Source organism: Oryzias latipes, chromosome 17 (assembly GCF_002234675.1).
Source record: "Oryzias latipes chromosome 17, ASM223467v1".
Taxonomy (NCBI): Eukaryota; Metazoa; Chordata; class Actinopteri; order Beloniformes; family Adrianichthyidae; genus Oryzias; species Oryzias latipes.
Genome location: NC_019875.2, coordinates 21,249,154 through 21,268,520, shown reverse-complemented (window position 1 = coordinate 21,268,520; position 19,367 = coordinate 21,249,154). Strand labels below are relative to the sequence as shown.

The window sequence follows — 19,367 nt, the reverse complement described above, 5'->3', positions numbered from 1 at the left end:
GTCGCTTGTTCCCAACTCTTTCTGAGTGGAGTTTACTTGTTCTCCCTGTGTGTAGATAGCTGGGAAGGGCTCCAGCAACCTCTGCAACCCCACAGAGGACAAATCATGAAAATCACAAATGGATGGTGATTTTTGCTGCTTTAGACCTGTTGGATTTTCTTTTTCACTTCTTGACTCCTGATTCTCAATGTAAAGCAGCACCTTGCAGATCCTATTCAGAACTGGCCCGTATGCATGGATCAGTTACATCCTCAGTTGAGTCCATTCTAAAGTGTCACAGGGTCAGTTTCCCCGCTCACATCATTTTCCGCTTGTGTAGCAATTAAATCTTCCTTTGGATCAGTTTTCTTTTTGCTGCACACGCACTGCTTTTTCTTTTCAAGCTATTTGAGTTAAATCTGCTGACCGTAAATCGTCTTTGGAGTTTTTCTCTTCTATTGCTGGTAAAGTGATGTAACTGATACAGTTTCTTTTTCATTCATGACTTGGTTGTGAGATACTGTCTTTGAAAGGCTATATTTTAAAAGCCATTCCATAATAAACAACTCCTAAAAAGAAAATGGTCTGCAGAAAAAGTTAAATTGTATCCTGCTGCCCCCCCCCAAATATTGGTAGCAAATGTGAAGCCCACTTGTTCAGAAGGAACTTCAGTCCTATTGTTCACTGTAAAGTTGTTTACTTCAATGAAGCCAGGGGCTGTTCCCTCATGCATGGGGCATCTCAGTGCTGCTGCCTGTCCCAATTTCTCTAAGTTTTAGTGGTTTGACCTTTGATCCTTACATTGATTTTTGTTAAGATGTGGTCAAACTGAAGGGAGTTTTTGTAGTTTCCTAATTCATAATGGATTTTTTTTTTTAAAAGATGTAAATTTTACACCACAAATATTGCTAGTTATCATCTTCTTAACCGTTTATTCCCTTTTGGGGTCACGGGGTTGCCGGAGCCTAACCCGGCCACTTGGGCGTAGGCAAGGGACACCCTGGACTGGTCGCCAGTCTGTCACAGAGTAGAATATCCTCAATCACACATCTATTCACTCTCACACCTATGGACAATTTAAAGTTGCCAATCAACCTATGTAGCATGTTTCTGGACAGTGGGAGGAAGCCGGAGACCCTGGAGAAAACCCACGCATACACGGGGAGAACATGCAAACTCCACACAGAAAGGTCCCCCATTGATGTTGTGTTTTTCATGTCCCCCAGCCGGGACTTGAACCAGGGGCCTTCTTGCTGTGAGGCAAGAGCGCTAACCACTGCGCCACTATTTTTCATGAGTTAAAAAAATAACCGTTAATGTGCAAGTATTTATAAAAAGCTACATTTGTTTTACTTTAGAAAAAAGGCACCAACAATGATTTGCCTTTTAATTAGAATTTTGCTCTGACTTAAAAGTTTGTCCTTTTTTGCATTCGTAACATTTTTATTTCTTTTCTTGCCAGCTGAACTTAAAAAAGTTCGTTTTTACTGTTCAGTTGTTAACTTTATGTTGGACAAGAACTTGAGTTGGACAAAAGAATCAACGGAGATGACATGTTATCAATTCTAACAGAGGTCTGGCTCCCCCTTGAGGTATGAGTATGGAATTACAATAAATGGGCTATATAAAAGTTTTTTGTGAAGGAAATATTTCTTTTTGTTTTACTGAAATTAACTTTTGAAACTTTTTAAGTTAAAAGGGTTTTAACTGTCAAATTACTTAATATGTATTTTACTTTTCATAACTTTAAGTGTTCACAACATGTCTGATCACATGATTCTTAACCATGAAGTAAAAGTTTTGGATCCTTTTCATTTCTAGAGTGAAAAACTGACATCAGTAGTCAAGGGACACTAAAAGCATAAGATTAGAAATGTTTTTCACAATTCTATCAATGAAAATATTTTTGTACTCAAATTCAGAAATGTGTAAATTTTAAGATTAAGCATTTCTTCTTTTTTTTTTTTTTTTTACAAAAGTTGAACACATAGCCACATCATATTAGCTTCAAATAAATTTTATTTATTTTGTGTTAAAAAAAAAAAGACAAAACACAAAAATAAACATAGCGAGCTATAACAGACGTTCAGGTGACATTCAACCCTTTTGAACTGCATTCTAGCCAAGCGTACAGAGCAAATGCACAAGTTTACAAGAACACTGAGATGAGAGGTACAGCATCAAGCTAAATGTTTGAACCGCTTCATTTCACTTTTTAGGTCGTCTGACCTGTTGAACCAATGACACATACAGAAAGCTTTAGTGTTTTAAAAGACAATGACTTTTCCTCCTTTTGTTTTGGCAAAAGCAAAGTATTGGGGGATTAAAAAAAACAACAAAGAATAGAATTCAGTGTCACAACTTAAAAGCACAGATTTTTTCGGTAAAATGAAACCGGGTCAAAATGAGAGACGGAGAACTTTCACAGTGGTAAAACAGCAGCTACTGGATGAGAGAGACTGTAGAGGAAGGAATCGGGAGTTTCACCAAACAATACAGATAATTTTTTTCATGATAATATGGATTATCTCTAAAACTGACTATTTGGGGAAAAAAGTCTAATCAAGTATTCTGGAGAATTTTAGAGGAATAAAATGTGGCTTAATCTTTTTTTTTCTAATACATAAATAAAAACCTCAATAACTTAAACTGGGAACTTAGTTTTCCACTGCTACTCATGTCGTTTTCTAGAAATATACCGTTCAGTTTCACTTTTCCAAGGCAGGTACATTACTGATTTTTTTGAAGAAAAGTGAACTTTTGCTCCTGAACTCCTGAAATATCTAGTTGTAAAAATTAGAAAATATTTGGAAAGGAAGTGGGGAATCATGTAAACACACCTTAAAAATCCTATGTTTTGGAAATGGAAACCAGTTTTACGCCTGTAAAAACATAACTAAAGCTCCATCACAAATCCTTACATCCATTACTTTGTAAGCATTCATGTAAGCACCCCGGTAATTGTGCGTTCTGAAACATACACTACAGGAAAACAAAACAAAAAAATTGCAATATTCCTGCCAACAGTCAACATAGAAACCAGCTTCATTTGCACACAAATAAAAACAAACACTCTTTTTTGCAGATGTAAAAACTACAGCATGATCAGAACTGGTTCTCATGAGAGAGAGAGAGAAAAAAAAATGCTGATATGTATTTCCACACCAATGTGTCGCGGCGTCCTTCACAATAATTAGGATCTCTAAACTGTACAGATATCTGCTAACAGAACAGTTGCGCAAAATACCATTTTTGAAATACAGTAATACTTTTTTTTCTCTTACAATGTACAAGTTTAATTTGTCCACACAATAAAAAGCAAAGCACAAACCCTAAAAGGCCACAAAAGTGCATGTTAACGGGTCAGTTGGAAGCCACCGGAAGGAAAGAAGGACGGAGGGAATGAGGGAAGGCAGGAAGGAAAAAAGGACTGGCATGAGTGAGAAACTCACACTTCAAACTGCAGAGTCTTGATAAATTATTGGTTAATGGATGAAGTAGACACTTCTGACTGAAGATGCACACATCCTTTAACACAATTAGATCCTCCAACTTGTTAAACACCCACACACAAACAAACACACACTGTAGGTGAGAAAACTCCAGACTCCTCCTCTTCAACAGTTCCTCCGAACTATCACATTATATTCAAGTAGCAATACTTGTATGAGAACGTGTTGGTGCCTTCCAGGCATGCCTAGTTGCTGAACAACTTTTAAACTGGTCGCGGCTTTGCTAATTCCTGAGCAGTGACTTGCAGGCTGAGCTGAAGGCAGTTTTCTAACCAAAGTCAAAGCAGAAAAAGAGCTTCAGCCCAACCAGTCACCACCAGGCATCGAGTGAAGGAGGAAGAAAACACCGACTGGAGATCAGATTTGTGACTGCGTTCCTATATGTCAACCAGGCAGCGCTAGGAGGAGACTGGCTGAACCGATTTTTGTGTAGTGTGAAGAGGTGGTGTATGAAAACCTAAACTGGACTTCTCTCTGACATTCAACCTTAATCTGAACATTCCTGAAATCCCAGCGTTCAGTGTGAACTCCTGAAAACGCACAATCTCTTTCCTCCTTCCCAATGTATGAACCATGGGGAAAATAGCGTCATCAAGATGGCTTCAAACTAACTACTTCAGTTCAAACAAGTCAGACTTTTGTTTAAGATCGCTCCAAACGGTGCCACACTGCATCCGTGACGCTCCAGTCGGCATTCCTTCCCCTCTCTGAACCCCCATCGGCGAGCTGCTCAGCCCGATCTGCTCCCGCTGTCACACTGGTTAAGGTACCAACTAGCCGTCCTAAATTCCTGCTCGTCTTTTTCTGGTCCGCTAGCACGTCTTCGGGTTTCCTTTGGTCTTCATTTTCACATTTCAAACCCACTGCTCTGGGCCTCCTCCTCAGTTTGCCGTCACACCCCCCCTCCTCCAGCGGAGAGGAGGTGACGAAGGCGGCGGGCTAATGGCCGAGCAGGTAGACCACCACCTCATAGGTGCACATCATGATAGCAGTGTTGGGAATCTGTCTGACGAGGTGGGTGGTTAGACCGCGGTACAGAGCTCGGTATCCCTCCTCCTTAGGTACCGTCAGCAGAGTGTGGAAAAAGGAGCGATACTTGCTGCCTTCCTCTCGTAGCCGTGTGCGGATCACTTCTGCAATGAGAGAATAGTAAGACAGAATGAATGCATTATACTTAAAAAAATATAGTAATTTAATCTTAGATCCTTTATTTATTCAGTGATGAATCTTTATTTTGGGCGAGAAAGGAAAAACTGATGGCCTGCCTAAAGCAAGAAACTAGAAGTGTAAAACTGATGGTTCTAAACAAAAACACTGGGAGCTACGTTCTAAGAAATAGTTTACATTTTCAAAGATTTTCTCCACAGTCATAATAGACTTTTTCAAAATGAAAAAAAAAATGAAGAAAATAACTTTTTTGTCTAAACTGTTATTGTGCCGCACTTTTTTATTAAGGATCATTTGCATTTTTTTTATTTTTTTATACCAAAAACCTTTTTCGGTCTTCAAGCAAAGTTTGGATCATACTCTTATGAGTTAGAGGTCTCACAAATGTGTGCATCATTATGATACAAGTGCATAAATCGGGTTAAATTAACTCTGATGCAGTCAAAGGAAACCGAATCAGAGCCTTAAATGTTTAATAAATGCAGGATTTTATTTTGCTCCAATAACCCTCGAGTTTTCTATTTTACTGCTCTAAATTCCATTCCCACAGGATCCGTCCTTGACTGAAAGAAGTCTTTTTATCCAGCAGTCAACCCGTTTCTAAAGACGACTAGACTTATGGCAGCCTTCCATTTAGACGGGTTAAACACGGATGTAGCAGAGGCTCACCGTGAGGATAGGCGATGGAGGTGGCGCAGGTTTTTGAGGTTGCTGCGGCAAGCATCATCCCAACAAAGTCTGAGGGGTCTTTGACAGACTCCTCCTCTTCGTCCATGCTGGCATGCGCTTTGGCCTCCAACAGTTTTCGCTTGATACTTTCATAGATGACAAAGTGAATGACAGTCTCAGAGATGCCGGCGTAAGACGCCGACATCCCTCTGTAGAAACCACGCAGGCCGTCCGTCTGGTACACCCGCCGGATACACTCAAAAGCATTCATGCGTCGCTCGCCTCGGTTTCTGCCATCGGAAAACAGTCAAAGTGAGAGGATGGACACAGAGTTTGTTCTACGCTTACGAGAACTGACTCGCTCACCGGGAGTCCAGCTGTAGGCGGGTTTTGATCAGCCAGATGGGATTGGTGGCTGTGATGGCAGTGAACCCTGAAAATTCAAATGAAGTCAGAGGTTCAGACAAATGTCTAGACACTTTGAATGACACAAATACTCTACTCTAAATTTCACATACTGTGCAAGGACAGACAGAAAGAACATCACAAAGCAGGACCAAATTAGGCCTTTATGTGGCTGTGGACCAACTTCACTGTTCTAAAGTGATTACAGTTTTTCTGCTTGAAGCTTAAAAATAAAGACAATTCACAGTTGCATTTATATTTACATATATGTGTGTTTTGTCATGTGAAATTTAAACGTATTACATGTGAAATCATATATTTTAAAAGTATATAATAATGATTTAATTTTCATAAATTAAAGAAGTACAAGTATCGAAGCAGTGTAAAAACCAAGCTAAGTTGTGAGGATGCATTTGTTTTTATGCTACAGCAGCTAATGCAAACATGACCAGGAAACCACAAATCTGCCGGTACACAAACTCCCAACACACAGGTTTAAAGACCCACTCCGATGAAAATCAAGTTTTTGGTGTTTTTAACGTGTTCTTGTGGCATTTTTCTGATAAAGAAAATTAGTCTTAAATGTGTTTTTCTTTATTCAAATCGTTGTGAATTCGGAGCTGATTAAAAAAAAAAAACAGTAAAAGCTTGTAGCTGTGACACAGAACCTACAGCGTTCCACAAGCTTCCTGCTCCGCTCCGATGAATCCACTTGTAGACGACTAGATCCATGTACGCCTTTGTTTTCTTGGTCTGAGCTGGCATCTGGCTCAAAAGTGTACGGCTGGATAGCTCTAATATTACTCCTCATTTTTGTTGCATCGTAATGTTAGGTTGGGGTGTGAGGGGCTGTAAGCTACTGGCAGAACAGGTAAACAAATGGATGATGGGAAGTAGGGGACTGGCTTACTCTGCGCCAACAGTCCCACCCCGAACGCACAAGCAAATTTCTCCTGCCGCTCTGCAGAAACTATGTCCTAGAAAATGACACAAGTGTTTGGATTTCTGTCTAAACACGTCATCATCAGAAAAGCAGAGGGAACGCTATGAAAATAGATCAAAAGATGATCGGAGTGGGACTTTAAGTCTTAACTTCCATTTCTCTAAACGACTGTTAAGATCGATGATGCGCATGTGTATAGATTATTCTCTGATAGCCATCATCATAAGAACCACAGGTCAGAGTTTACAGACAGGCTGTATGCCTCCAGCTGCCACAGCTAGCACAACCATTAAACTGTAGAAAACACACAAGTCTAGAGGAGATTCTTCAATTATTCAAAGTCTAGGCATTAAGTGCAGCCCTTCCATGTCGTATAGTTGCTTCGGCTGCAGCTTCATCAAAAGGTAACCAAACAGAAATGAGTATGCGGCTGTTTTGGCCTGAAATATTTACTTTAGTTATGAGGAACTTGAGCGTTAACAGCAATGTTAAAGTTTATTTTGTGTGGCACCTATTTATTTGACACTTTGGTCTCATGAGCGAGTAAGACAAAGATAATTTGTGTTTGGGATCATTTGAAAGAGCGAGCGAGAAGTAAATCAAGGTCATCTGGAGAGAATGGCTGAGACCAGAGGGAGTCTAACAGACACACATCTAGTGTATCGATGCGACAGAGACCTATGTGAAGACGGGAGAAAGAAGACACAGCTCTGTTGAGGAGGAGAGAAGAACAACAGGAGGAAGAAGAAAAATAATAATAGTAAAGAGGGAGGCAGAATGAAGTAGCATCTATGGCGTGTACTCACGAGGGAGGGGCAAAGCTCCTCCAGCTCCTCCCCGCTGCAGCTAGAAGCCTGCAGATATGGGGGGCTCAGATGGCGGGGGTCTCCCACCCAATCACGCAGGGGTGAAAGCTTTACAGTAAAGCCCTAAAATAGACACAGGCTTTTCTGTACCACAGTCACACACAAGCAGCACATCCACCCCAACAACCCACCCACCACCACAGCCCCTTCCTGATCAAGAAGATGGAGAAGAGATGGGAGGTGAGGGGGTGAGCCCCCTCCGCCCATCTTTTAGGAATGTCCCACCCCAGCTACCTACTTTTTCTGTGTTTGCTCAGATTATGGTCAAGTTTAAAAATAAATAAATAAAAAATTTCTCAGATGGCTTAAGGAAAATGAACTGGAGTCGAGGAAGACCTCCAGCTCCATCTCAAGAGACGAAAACACGAGGTGGAATGCAAAAAGGCAGCAAATCAAACTGAGGAGGAACTCTGCATTTTAGATATACCTCAAACACTTTAATCTACCTAATCTAAGGCACAAAGGATTTATCAAAATATTTTAAAAAAGAATACAAGGTGGCTGGAAATGCTAACCTTGCCGTTATTTGTGAATGAACCTTGGACAATGGCAGGAAAATAAAAATAAAAGAAAATCTGATGATAGTAAAGGTGAAACAAAGATGGAACAATGAGATCTAAACCTGTTGTTTATAAACTGGACACGGAGTAAATTTCAAAAAAAGTTAGTTCCAACATTTAAAATGTAGAGATCAATTATAGTAATTCTGGAACATACTGTGAATAAAATTCACTCAAAAAAAACACTCAAGTGGATATGAAAGAAGTACAGAATATGAAGACTACGTCATGTGTGATCACAGCCTAAAATTAAATCTGTTTTCAGTAACTCTACATTATATATATATCTATATCTATCTCTCTCTCTCTCGATGATAGTGGATATCATGTTTTTTTAAAGCCAAAGATAATCTGAGGGTAATAGATGGGAGATCCATTCAGATACAGAAAGCTCCATTTTGAGGCCAAATCTTTTTAAGAGGAGTCCCCTCTGAGCGTGCTGCTACATGCTGATCTGCAGACACATGCTTGTGCAACTTCTCCTGAGAGGTTCTGACCTACATTCAGGAAAATACTTGGACCAGATTCGCTTCCCCATTTGCAAAAAAATAAGACTCATATTTAAAGCGGAGCAGTTATAACGGACAGCAGAACATTTTTTGGCAACTGGAAGCAATTATCCTACATCAGGAATGAGTTTGGATGAAGTGGAACATTTCTGTTCTCAAATCAAGTCACTGTAGTCGACTTCTTCTGAAATCAGGACTAACAAACTTGTGCAAACGTTGGGAAAAGGGCACAAAAAAGAAAAGAAATAAGGGTATCTATGATATAAAATATTACAATGACATTCCTGTCATTTCTAACCGTCCTTTAAGCAACAGCACATTAAAATATGCTGAGTCATAAAATCAAAGTAGCAAAAAAATGTAAAAATGCTATAAAAAAAGATAAACAGCAAAAAAGATATGTCATAGTAAAAAACAACATACTCTTTAACTGATGGTTATCTTGGTTAGCATCTGTTTTTCTTTTCTTTAGCTTAGAAAATGCAAATAAAAATAAATCTAACAATATCAATAGTTCTTAAATTCCCATCATGAATTTATCTTTAATAGAAATGCAATAAAGGTAATGATGATAGCATGAAACAAAATGAAACGCCAAATGCAACCTTCGACAATGATGACATGGTTAGCATTTCTAGGGATTTTAGGAAACTAATTGAAAACAAAGTGTGTGTGTGTGTGTGTGTTCATAAAACCTTCATCATGGGTACTAAGGCTATACACCGATAGGAAACACGCTGCCATAAGCAATGGTGGTGTCATTACAAATGAATATCTACCATGAACTTTCTAGTTTTCATAGAAATCACCATGGTTTTGAATCATACCAGTGTAAAGAAATGGGGTGCTACCTGACGCGTCCGCCCGAGTGCCAGGGGCCCCGGTTGACCTTTGTGGGCCGTGTTCTCTTCTCTATACACACAGAGCAAAGAGGGGGGCCCAGACCACACTGTTTAAGTCACAACAGAGTCCTCTGGAGAGGCCTCAAAATTAGTTTAAAAAAAAAAAAAAAGGCAAAGAGGTAAGTAATGGACATGAAAGGGAAAGAATGGGGCTGGGAGAGGAGGAAAGCACAACCTAAACTTTAAGGACCATTTTTCTTTGCATTCATTTTCTCATCCTTTAAAATTAGTGCGATGCAATAATGAAGTGAACTTCAGCAGTGGGACACTGCAGCCATAGGTTGCCTAAGTATTGCATCTTTTCCCTCTTGAACAGAATATATAATATTATGATTGTTTGGGGATCTGTCCCCTCAAATACATGTGGACATTCAAGGCCGCCATGCAAAGACAAAAGGCAGCATCATCAGATAAGTATGAAAAAAAATAAAGGGGAAAGGTTTAAAACAAAAAAAAAGTCAGTACGGGTAAATAATAACTTAATTGTAAGAGCCATGTGTCACTTTGCAAAATAAACTATAAATAGTGTATTTTCCGCACTATCAGGCACAGCGGATTATGAGGAATTGTCAAATATGTCATATATAAGGCGCCATGAACTATGCAGCGCATTAAGCGAGACAAAAGAGTCAAAAGTTAATTACATTCACAGCGATATTAGAGCTTGGTTTTAACAGGCTACACATTAGCGTATTTGCAATACTGGCTGCAACTCCAAACCTTGTTTGCAACAAGTAAAAAAGACTGATATCGTTAGTAAATAAATAACTAAAAAAGTTTGTCACTGCTGCACATCGGCCTATTGACAATACCACCAACCTTGTTTGCAATTCATGAAAGAAAAAAAAATACAACCGACATTTAAACAGAGCGCCATGTACCTCTGAAAGTCGCTTCAACATTAATAAGCAGAATTAATCCATACATATATAGAAAGCGCTTCCGATCATTAGGCGGTTTGTCTTTTTTTTTTTTTAATAGTGCGGAAAATACGGACTATAAAAATATAAAGGATTTCTTCACACTACCTTTTTTAAAAAGTGATACCGTTTGATCCTGAGAGTCTTAAATTGTGCTTTCTGATCAACGGATTACTGTTCTAATGACAGAATTTGACTTAATTCTTTTACACATGAAACAGCTGGATGTTTCCAACTCAAAACAGACATTCTTATTTAGCCTTAGCATGCTTCGGGTGTGTGGGGAGGGGGGGTGCCTGGGACACTTTATATCGTGGGAATAAATGATGGGGAAAAAAAAAGGGAAGGCTGTCTTATGAAGACACGGAAGAATTCTTTTCATATGAATGTTTCTTTTCTTTTTTAACAAACCCCATCAGTTGGGATGCACTGCCCAGGTAGACTGACAGACAGTCAAACAGGCAGATTTGAACAGGTAGTGACAGAGACAGGCAGAGGGGCATGGGAGAAGGAGGCGTCATTACCTGCCATCCCAGCAGACAGCATGTGCACCTGCGTCGAGTCTGGCTCCAGCACGCCATTCAGCTTCTCTTTTGCTGTCGAATAAGCCGCAAAGTAGATCGCCCTTTGGAGAAAACAGTAAAAAAGGTCAAGCAGAGGGCACTATCTGGGGGGGAAAAAAAGAAAAATCTAAATAGTAAAACTGAGACTAAGTCCAGACTTTTTGGATAGCTATTGGATTGGGCATGCCTCACCAAATTGAAAAGGTCGGCAACGTAAAACCTAAATATAGCTCGTCGAAATGTAGGTCAGTGGAAAGAATAGACGTATTCCAAATGTGAGAGTGGAGGGCACGATTTCATAAAAGTTTACTGACGATTAGCTTCTCTTAAGACAGCAAATCTCAGGGTTTTCTGAACATTTCGGCTGCGACTGAATGAAAAAGCATCCGTGTGTGTTTGACACGTTAATCATTATGGTTAGTTGAACAAACCGCCTGCACTCTGCGAGCTGGTGCTGCTAATGAAGCACAGTGGACTGTCTGAGAGGCTTGTAATTTTCCATTGTGATTTAGAGGAAATTTCCACACGCAGAGTTCACATTTTTTAATGGCAAATAAAGAGAATAACCTTGCAGCTCCCTCATTATAGATTCACTGACCTCACACAATTATAAAACCTTACAACTGAAATAGTCTAAAGCTAACTAAGCCTGTAGAACGGTTTAATGAGAAGCCAGTGTCAATGCAAATTGATTCTTGTTTACCCATTACAAAATTTTCTTTTAATGTTGGCATTATTCTTAAAAACTTTGTCTCGATCTATGTGATTATTTTCATTTTAAAGCTTCAACCCACTGCAAGTTTAGGGATTATTTTGTCATTTCCTCAAACCAATTTAGACGTCAATGTGTGGCTAAACAAAAATATACAGATTTTCAGAGCCTCCACTCTATATAAGTGTTTAACTATAAAAAAGTTCATGCATTTTATCCTTCACAAGGGGGAAAAATACAAAATGACTTAAGAATTTAATCCTGATCGAACCTTTCTATATTAAAAGAATAAGCATGTTTAGTACAGAAAAACGCAAGTAAATCTTTATTTACATATTTTGGTACAAATTTAATTAAATCCTTTCATTCATTCATTTTCTAAACCGTTTTTCCCTTTCGGGGTCACGGGGCTGCCGGAGCCTATCCCGGCCACTTGTGGGCGAAGGCAGGGGATGTTCTGGACTGGTCGCCAGTCTGTCGCAGGGTAGAATGTCCACAAACACACACCCATTCACTCTCACACTCACACCTAGGGACAATTTAGAGTTACCAATTAACCTATGAAGCATGTTTTTGGACGGTGGGAGGAAGCCGGAGACCCCGGAGAGAACCCAAGCATACACGGGGAGAACATGCAAACTCCACACAGAAAGGTCCCCCGTTGATGTAGTTTTTTCAATAATTAAATCAATCTTTATAAATACAGCACTTTTCATACATGGCAATATAAAGTACTGAAAGATGCGACATACAACCATTGAGTGTATATGAGAACTGGACTGAGTGACTCCTCCCCCTCGCATTCCAAACAGGAAGTCCCATAGACTTCTATTGAGAAATAAACAGCTATTACTCAATAATTCTTTTTGTCAGAACAAGCGTCCATGCTCTGCTTTTTTTTATTTTAAATATTTTTCCCCTTTATTGCAAGTTATTTGAGGTATAGACTGGCCAATCAGATGCCTCAATAAAAGTATGTGGTCGCACGACAGACATTCAAAATGTTTGACTCCTGAGCCCGCTTCCAAATGGTAGAGGTTTGGACTTTAAACAAGCTCACTCCTGATTGGTTGGTGAGAGTGGTTGCCATAAAAATGTTAACTCCGACCGATTCACACCAATCACTGCTTAGTGAGGACATCATAACACAAAAATGGCGACTGAACAGCCTTCTTCTCGCTGGAGCGAAATGAAAGAAACCTTTTTATGGGTGACGTCACGCTCACTCAGTCCAGTTCTCATTGACAGTCATGCATAGAACTAATTTAAGCATTAAAACAGTTTTAACAAGTTCATTAAAGTGTTATTCCAATCACTTTTTGATCTATTGTAAAAGTGTTCCCAGTAGTCTTTTAATTATGATAATACTATTTTTAGCCAAATTATACATAAAAACTGTCATTTTCTTGAACAGTTTTTCTGCAGAGCCTCATCAGAAATTCACCTCTAAATTGTGGGCGGGACTGTTGGCTTGGAGTAAGCCATCCCTCGTTTCCCATCATCCCTTTGTTTGTCTCTTCTGCTAGCTTACAGCCCCTCACAACCTGACGGAGCACCTACCTTGTTGTGTCTGCATCATTAATTAACCACAAAACACTGCAAAGCATCTCCAGAAACAACAAGCTTCACTTTTTCACATACAGAAATATACCAAAATTCAATTTTGGGATTCATTTTTGTTATGCATGTTCTCCATCATGAGAAAAAATGCTACAAGAACATTTTAAAACCTGATTTTTATTTGAGTGAATCTTTAAATTACCGTAAGTAGTATTTAAGTATTAAACTACAGTACAGTAACTAAAGATATTATGTTCAGTGGTTTTCAACAGCTGCACAATTAGATGCAATTACATGCCGTCCACCCCTCAACACACAGTCATTAGATTGTGCAATTCTTCTTTGCAACATGCAAGGAGAGATTCTTTTTAAAGCTACTGTGCTTCCATCACACTGATTTGCTCATTAAAGACCTTGTGGCATTTGCTCAAAGGCGCCTGAACAGGCAACACAAAGTGCCAGTGGCACTGCCCTAATAAACCCCAGCTGCTTCTACTGACAATAAACGGACAAGAAATTAGAACAAAACACACATGCATGTCATTTAGAGCGTCCACATAGACACAGCTTGCAAGAAAACCAGCAAACGGATAAAGAAGTGGTCATGTGATCTAGCAGTAACTGGAGGGTGGGAGGGTTTGGCGACATACATAACTGCCTCCTTACAGAATCTTCCTTGCAACAACAGGAGAGTCACAGCTGGCCAGCGCCTGCTGCTGCTTCATTCAGATTTGGATTTCCTGACCTCAGCCCCTTACATAACCACAGCTCCATAAACAAGACTTCCTTTCACACCTGGAGCCCCCTACATTCATGACACTGCAACGACACTCGACCCCCTTTCTTTATCTGTGGCCCGTTTGGTCCTTCATGCAACTCTATCGCAAAAGTCAAGTGAATGACGCAGGAAGGTGATTTCCCCCTCAAAAGGCCCTTTTATTGGCGTTGCAATCTTTCCATGTAAACACAGAAGATTGTGGCGACCTATTTTTCACTATGTGGGATTGTAGAAAAGACGTGCAGCAGCGGCAGGGCTTAACAGTTACTGACAGTGAGAGGTCAAGTTGGAGAAAACCTCTTATACTCCTGTCAACACATCCAGACCAGCGAGATCTTGTGAGAGCGGTGAACGATTCGGGAGATTAAAGCAATCCCCAAGAAAGCAGCTGGGTTCAAGGAGGAGCAAAGACAGATCCAGAGTGACATTTGCAGAGTGATCCTATCAAATGTAAGCACTCGGATTTGCTAGATCTTTGACACAAGCTTAACGTGATTAACAGATCAACCAAACTGGCAAAACGTCAAAGAAAAGAAAAGAAAAAATAAAATCAACAAGTCCCTTTTAGCATGCCAAAGAAATATATTTAGTTAACATAATTTAAAAATCTTTGGTTGAAATATTACACTTCAATTGAAGAGCAACCTTTGTATTGCCTACTGGAAAAGCTGGTCTCCAACTTCTACAGATTCGGGGAAAGTGAAGGCAAACAGAAGAAAGCCTCAAAACACACCCAGAAAGCTGCAGATAATCCTTCACATACCTGGAAGGTGCCACACCCACTAGGTTGGGGCCCAGTCCTCTGAACAGAGAGCGCGGTCCTTCTCTCTCTAGGATTAACCTGCGATAAGAGCAAAGACGTCAACAGTTTAAGGGATTTAGTCATGAATTTTAAATATCTGTGTGTGATAACTTATAAATAACACTGTAAAAAGACAGAGCTCTAAAATAACATCATGGGGCTGCAGGTGGATCAAAGGGGTTATGAAGGTGCATTGGTCTGGGACAAAAAAGGGGAAAACTTTCACTCTGTCGAGTTTTTGTTTTTTAGTTTCCCTGCTGCAAAAAGTCTATGTTAAAAAAAAAAAGATAACTAAACTCAGACATTCAGACGGAGTCTCTGCAAACAAACCGAAAGACCAAAAATAAACATTAATGCACAAGACCTTGCACCGGGTGAGCAGCGTTATCAAGACGGCTCACGTTTTTCCTCCGTCGGTTCAAAGATTGTTCATTTGTCTCACCAAGTTACCCGACTCAGCACGAGCTGTTCTGAACAGTTACTTGCTACGTGCCATTACAAAACACACCCATTCTATTTAGTGAAGGAAAAGCATTGAAACCTTTAACTTTGTGCAGCAAAACAGAGCTTTAAGGTTAAATAAATTGCTTACAATTGAACCTTAAATTGTCAGAGACAGCAGCAGCTGTCTCCTGTTTAAAGACAATAGAGAGCGACTCTTTCCAGCAGAAGTTGCGAGACAGGACTTTGTTGAATTTGAGCACAGATTGGCGTCACTTTGATATTTGTGAGATTTGCCACATTCTTAGCAACATAATTTGCAACCAATAACTGAAAGATTTCAAGGAAAACCGTTTCATACGATCACCAAGCTCTAATGGTTGAACTCTGCTCTACAGAGCATGGATCGAGGCCTACATTTGACTGCGTGCTGGCCCACTTTTGGCTCGTGTGTCAGTTCTCTTTCCTTTCTCTGGAGCTCTTCCCTTTTTTGCCGTGCAGCACGGCGCTCTCTATTTCTGCAAATGGCTGCTTGTCTCAAGGACAACACGAGGAGCGGTTTATGTTGGCATAAGACCAGTGTTGAACACAAAAACATGCCCAGATTATTTCTCCCAAAACGAGGTATTAAATCCAGATTTCTTAGAAATCCTAACACAAGACTTGTTCACACAAACTAAAAAAAAAAAAATCTTACTTATTCTACCAACTAAAATGAGTGTGCATTTTTGCAGAAACTCTGCAAGAAAAGACTTCTGGTAAATCCCTCCGAAGACAAAAAAGGGCTTTTTTTTTAAAGTTCAAAAGTGCATGTTCAGACATTTGTTAAGAACCTGCTAAATCTGCGTTTCTATTTAAACCATCAAAATCTAAGAATACCCTTATACCGAGCAAAACAGGCTTATAATCCATTAAAAAAATTGTGACCAATTACTCTTAATTATCTCCTACCTTAAAGGTGATTTAGTAAAAGTCCTAATGCAACAGAATAGCTGACAAACATTTATGCATTTTACAATAGTTTTAAAATTTAACGACAGCCTCTGCAACACTAAAAAAAATAAAGGAAAGTTTTTTAACAATACACTCAATTCTTGTTTAAAACCCGCCCCTAGTAACTTTTATAGGTTTTCTGAATTTCCCAAAACTCCCACTTCCACTTGTAAATTTCCACAAACTTTACTGCAAGAAGAGTTTGGCTTTTATTTTCTCGAAAATCTACTGTTGACTGATTTTTTTTTTCCATACCACCAGAATCCGATGTTAATATTTCCCTTCTTAGTTTTATTGTATAATTCTATGACAAACTAAATGTAAACAGCTACTGTTTCCAACTGCTTCCTGATGTTTCTTACTTGAGGCAGTGCAGAGGCCCTGGAGGAGAAACACGAGCGACGCCGGCGCCGTTGACACCAGTAAGCTGGACTTCAGAGATGTACAGAGTTATAGAGGATGACTGCAGTCTGGTCTTCACCACCTCCAGAGGACAAGTCAAAATGGCACCAACGGTTCCCCCACATCTAGGAAGAAGAAGTTAAAAGTGCTGAAGAGAGTTGCCAACATAGAAAATCGAACTAATCTGTTTGTTTGTTTATGAAAAAATGAAAAGGTTTTGACTAATAAAAAAAAAACTTTAACTGACTAAGTGACATTATTTTTGAACATGCACATTTTATTTCTTGAATGCACATTTTTATCGTCAAAGTGTAATTCTAAGCAAAAGCGAGGCATGACTTGTGCAACATAAGCTAATATGCAGAGGGCTTTCATGGCGAGCTGCACACGTGCACAGTTTAACTGCGTCATTTTCTAGACTTTTGCCATGTGAAAAGTCCAAAAAAGGGGGGGCCTTTGTGTTTACTTTTTCCAAGTAAAAACACTGTCCACGTGAATGATAATGCTGCCAAATTATTCAAACAGGCTTGTAAACACAAACTAGTTAAGAAATAATAAGTCACTATAAAAATAAAAGCTTTTTTTGACAGAATTCAAAATGGAAAAATCAAATGTTTTCGACTGCATAAATTGTTGCCTTTTGAAATGGTTCATAATTTGTTAAAGCAATGTCAGTCTGACATTCATATATGGCCATTTCAAGGAATATGTATTCATCTTCTTGTCCAGATAAATACATTAATACAAAAACAGAATCCGATATCCAAGCTGTGGGCCTTCAGAGGGATATTCTGGCACCTTTCTGCAAGTTTCCTCAGTGTAGCACTAGCTATATTTACCTTTCATAACACCAACCTGCATTCATGCTTACAGTCAGCGGTGACCCTTGGCCTACTTACTGAGCTATTCCCGCGGCTGCATGAATGTCTCAACACTACGTCGATGCCTATTTGGGGAGAATCTAACTAAATTTGGTCAGAATTTAAATTAACAATATGTTTACTTCGCTTAGAAAGAAACAGATAACAGTAACGTCGCGGTATTGATTAAATATTACCCACCTGAATGACAACAACTGATAAGAATTCTAATGGGAAAAAAACGCAAAGTCAAAATGTCTTCTGGGAAGGATTTTTTTTAATTAACACGTTTTGTGACCAATTTTCAACTAAATAGTAGGACATTTTTAAGTTTTTTTGAATGATTAAACGTGAAACATTAGTAATGCAGTCGTTGCAGCTGCACTTTGATCAATCACTAACAAACAACAGCCCGGAAACGGATTCCAGAACCCACCAAAATAAAGGCGCCCAAAAAAAGAATAGGAAAAAAAGCAAAGGAAAAAATGTAAATTGTTGTTTTTTTAACATAAGAAGAATTATTTACACCAACCTCTATGCAATTTTGACGGTCTCTTATACGTCATGTACACTGTGTAATATTTGTTTTAGTATTTTCGAAACTTACTTCGACAATTTAAATGATTAACCGGAAGTACTGCTCTGTCCGTTTTTCCTATATGATACATTTTCGCAAATACTTGTTTTTTTCCACCTTTATGTACGCAATTAAATCGGTTGTTTTCGCGTTTTTTCGTCTGCGGTAACTAATTTACGGCAGGGGATAACTGCGCAGTTTTGTCAGAAACCCTTTGGTAATAAACGTCGTTACTCACCCTCCGGCGAACAAATGAACCAGTGTGTCTCTTTGGCTCATTATTTTGCATTCTCTGCCGTCTCGGCCTGCGGCAGAGTCGGCTTTCGTCCCGTCCCGCTGCCTCCTGCGTCCGTCCGTGAGGATGCGAGCGTCGACGCCACCAACCAACCCAGTCGACGACTAATCAGTCAAGAGAGAGGCGGGCGAGTCTCTGGTGATTCAGACTGCAGTGGGCCGACGAACCCGCTCCCGTGTACCTCAGATCTCCTGGACCAGATCTGGAAGAGTGCCGGGCTTAGGTACCGTCAGTGAAATATCTCAGGTCCAGCAAACGGTTATATAGCACATCAACGGGTTTGACTTGATTGTGTCCTCCGCTTTCATCGCTGCAGCAAGGGGGAAAGAGGGCAGAGCTCATAGTATTTACTGTACAATCATAGGCTGGAAACAGACGCTGCGATTGGTCAGATTGGTGCTTGACGTCACCTTGTGCCCGCCCTGATCATGCAGCGTTCACATGTTCGACATTGAATGAATCAGGCCTGGTTTGTGGGTTTCAGTGTAGTCTTTCTAGAAGAGCACCATGACACATGCATGTGTTGTATATTAGGACTTGTTTATTACCCTAATACTCATGGGGTTTTTTTTAAGGACACTCCTAAAATAAGATTTCTGCAATCAAAGAGTCCAAGCAAAGATTGTTCTTAAAATACAATGAAGAATTTGTCATTTTAATAAAATTACATTGTTTCTAAGTTCTGCACATCGAAATTAGTTTTGATATTGATTATTTATGAGCTAGTACAGCTTTCTTGTCCATTGTTTATAGTTTTAACTCTGGTGAAAATTGTGTTTTTGGTGTATTTAACATGGTCTTGTGGTATCTTTCCGATGATGGAGGACATACACACACAAAAATAAAGCTAAAAGTTTTATTTCTGGGTATTACTTACTCAAATCGTTGCGAATCAGTAGCAGACGAAAAAATGGCATTGGAGAAAGCTTTTAGCTGTGATGTACAGTAGAAC

General features: G+C 39.5%; 1 protein-coding gene across 1 annotated transcript; it reads right to left on the bottom strand.

The window, feature by feature from the left end:
* Positions 1-1,980: 1,980 nt before the first annotated feature.
* LOC101156608 (solute carrier family 25 member 36-A) lies at positions 1,981-18,763 on the bottom strand. Its single transcript, XM_004079158.4, has 7 exons — positions 18,359-18,763; positions 16,644-16,808; positions 14,809-14,886; positions 10,957-11,057; positions 5,694-5,760; positions 5,328-5,617; positions 1,981-4,624 (listed from the first exon to the last, which is right to left on the bottom strand). Exons 1-7 carry the CDS (start codon positions 18,397-18,399, stop codon positions 4,431-4,433), a joined length of 936 nt encoding a protein of 311 aa, XP_004079206.1. The 5' UTR covers positions 18,400-18,763; the 3' UTR covers positions 1,981-4,430.
* Positions 18,764-19,367: the final 604 nt, after the last annotated feature.